The following is a 2,990-nucleotide window of genomic DNA, read 5'->3' on the forward strand; positions in this document are numbered from 1 at the left end:
ATATAGAAAATAAGTGATGCACAATGCAATTGCTCACCACCTGCTGACAGATGCCCAGCCAGTCCCCGAGCAGCAGTCCCCCGGCCAGCTTTCCCCCAGTTAATGTATTGAGCATGACGTCACATGGTATGGAATATCCCTTTGGGTTGGCTGTCCTGGCTGTGCCCCCTCCCAGCTTCTTGTGGACCTCCAGCCTTCTCAGTCGGTAAAGCATGGGAAGCTGAAAAGTCCTTGACTAGTGTAAGCACTACTTAGCAACAACTAAAACATTGGGTGTGTTATCACATTATTCCCATACTAAATCCAAAACACAGCACTATACCAGCTCCTAGCAAGAAAACTAACTCTATCCCAGCCGAAACCAGGACACAAGTGCAACATTTCAAAGAATTTATGTGACTCTCTCATCATTTGCTCTAAAAGGGAAGACGAAGTTTGTAGATGGTATTTTTACAATGAATAGTGAGTTTGCGGCACAGTGGGCTCTGGACTTCAGCCTCCAAGGCTACAGGATACAATGTGAGTGAGACATAAAACCTGTGATGCACAAAATCACTCGGGCACAAAGCAAGTGCTGTGAGATGTGTTATTTTTCTGTAAATGACACTTAAACCTTATATTTTGCTTCTTTATTTGAGAAATAAAGAATCAATAGTGAGCATAAAACAGAAGACCTGTAGTTGTGTGTAATGTATGTGTGGGATGTTTCCTCAGAATTACAGAGTTCTAAAAGCTGCATATTGTTCATTCTGTCACGTGGCTGTGGCAGAGGATGCTAAAGCCACTGCACATCCCAATGTTTCTTAGGTGAGTGATGTTGGATATGTTGTCTCTGAAGTACAGATCTGGACACTGGATAGGACCGAACTGGGAAAGTGCTAAGAAGTCTTTCACCTTTGACAGTAATGAAACCAGAAAATATTATTCTTACTCTATATTAGAATAGAATAGATCTACTTCGAAGGGACCTACAACTATCATCTAGTCCAACTGCCTGACCACTTTAGGGCTGACCAAAAGTTAAAGCATTAAGGGCATTGTCCAAATGCATGGGACATCGACCACCTCTCTAGGAAGCCTGTTCCAATGTTGACCACCCTTTCTGTAAAGAAATGCTTCCTAATGTCCAGTCTAAAGCTTGCCTGACACAGCTTGGAACCATTGCCACGTGTCCTGTCCCTGGATACCAGGGAGAAGAGATCAGCACCTCCCTCTCCACATCCCCTCCTCAGGAAGCTGTAGAGAGCAATGAAGTCGCCTCTCAGATTCTATTTCTCCAAACTAGACAAACCCAGAGTCCTTAGCCGCTCCTCAGAGGACACACCTTCCAGTCCCTTCATCAGCTTTGTTGCCCTCCTCTGGACCCACGTGTCCTGTCCCTGGATACCAGGGAGAAGAGATCAGCACCTCCCTCTCCACATCCCCTCCTCAGGAAGCTGTAGAGAGCAATGAAGTCGCCTCTCAGATTCTATTTCTCCAAACTAGACAAACCCAGAGTCCTTAGCCGCTCCTCAGAGGACACACCTTCCAGTCCCTTCATCAGCTTTGTTGCCCTCCTCTGGACACATTCAAGTTGCCTGACACAGCTTGGAACCATTGCCATGTGTCCTGTCCCTGGATACCAGGGAGAAGAGATCAGCACCTCCCTCTCCACATCCCCTCCTCAGGAAGCTGTAGAGAGCAATGAAGTCGCCTCTCAGATTCTATTTCTCCAAACTAGACAAACCCAGAGTCCTTAGCCGCTCCTCAGAGGACACACCTTCCAGTCCCTTCATCAGCTTTGTTGCCCTCCTCTGGACCCATTCGAGTACCTTCACATCCTTCTTAAATTGTGGGGCCCAGAACTGCACACAGTACTTGAGCGTCTGGTTGTACTTCTCTAAATACAGCGGGATAATCACCTCTCTTGACTTCTCTAAATACAGCAGGATAATCACCTCTCTTGACCGTCTGGTTGTACTGTGTTTGATGCGCCCCTGGATGAGGTTTGCCCTCTTGGCTGTCAGGGCATACTGCTGACTCATATTGAGCCTGCTGCCAACCAGCACGCCCAGGTCCCATTCTGCAGGGCTGCTCTCCAGCCACTCCTCTCCCAGTTTATACTTGTGTCCGGTATTACTCTATTCCAAGGGCAGAATCCAGCTTTTGTTTTTGTTAAATTTCATGCCATTGATGATTGCCCAATGCTCCAGTCTATCTAGATCCCTCTGCAAGGCCTCATGTCCCTCAAGACAGTCAACAGCACCTCCCAGTTTAGTATCATCATCAGACTTACTAATGGTGTATTCAACTACTGCATCCAGATGATTGATAAAAACATTGAACAGAACTGGCCCTAGGATTGAGCCCTGAGGAACACTGCTGGTGACCGGCTGCCAGCCAGATATAGCCCCATTCACAACAGCCCTTTGAGCCCTGCCATTCAGCCAGTTCTTCACCCAGCGCACTGTGTAGTTGCTCATCTCACAGTTGGACAACTCGACCAGAAGGATACTGTGAAGGACAGTATCAAAAGCCTTACTAAAATCCAGAAAAACTACATCCGCTGCCTTCCCTTCATCCACTAGGCAGGTGACCTTATCATAGAAGGATATCAAATTAGTTAGACAGGACTTACGCTTTGTGAACCCATTTTGACTGTGCCTGATAATTGCATTGTCCTTTAAATGCCTTTCAATAGCACCCAGTATGATCTTCATAATTTTTCCAGGTGCTGAGGTTAGACTAACAGGTCTGTAGTTTCCTGGGTCTTCCTCACACCCTTCTTGTAAATTGGAATAACGCTGGCTAGCTTCCAGTCAGCGGGGACCTCCCCAGACTCCCAAGACCTTTGGTAGATGATTGATAGAGCTCCTGCTGTAACATCTGCTAACTCCTGCAGTACTCTGGGATGAACCCCATCAGGCCCCATGGACTTATGAATATTCATCTGATACAACTGGTCCCTTACAATTTCAGTATCCACAAATGGAAAGGCACTGTTCCCACAG

At 46.7% G+C, this 2,990-nt stretch overlaps 1 protein-coding gene across 1 annotated transcript in view; it reads right to left on the reverse strand.

Annotated features, from left to right (window-relative positions):
- Positions 1-2,024, reverse strand: part of LCMT2 (leucine carboxyl methyltransferase 2) — a 41,527-nt gene extending 39,503 nt beyond the window's left edge. The window contains exon 1 of the mRNA XM_009281986.1: positions 1,858-2,024. Coding sequence (XP_009280261.1) covers positions 1,858-2,024 — 167 coding nt within the window. The remainder of the gene's footprint in view (positions 1-1,857) is intronic.
- Positions 2,025-2,990: the final 966 nt, after the last annotated feature.

The sequence above is a fragment of the Aptenodytes forsteri genome, unplaced genomic scaffold (assembly GCF_000699145.1).
Source record: "Aptenodytes forsteri isolate BGI_AS27 unplaced genomic scaffold, ASM69914v1 Scaffold485, whole genome shotgun sequence".
Lineage (NCBI taxonomy): Eukaryota > Metazoa > Chordata > Aves > Sphenisciformes > Spheniscidae > Aptenodytes > Aptenodytes forsteri.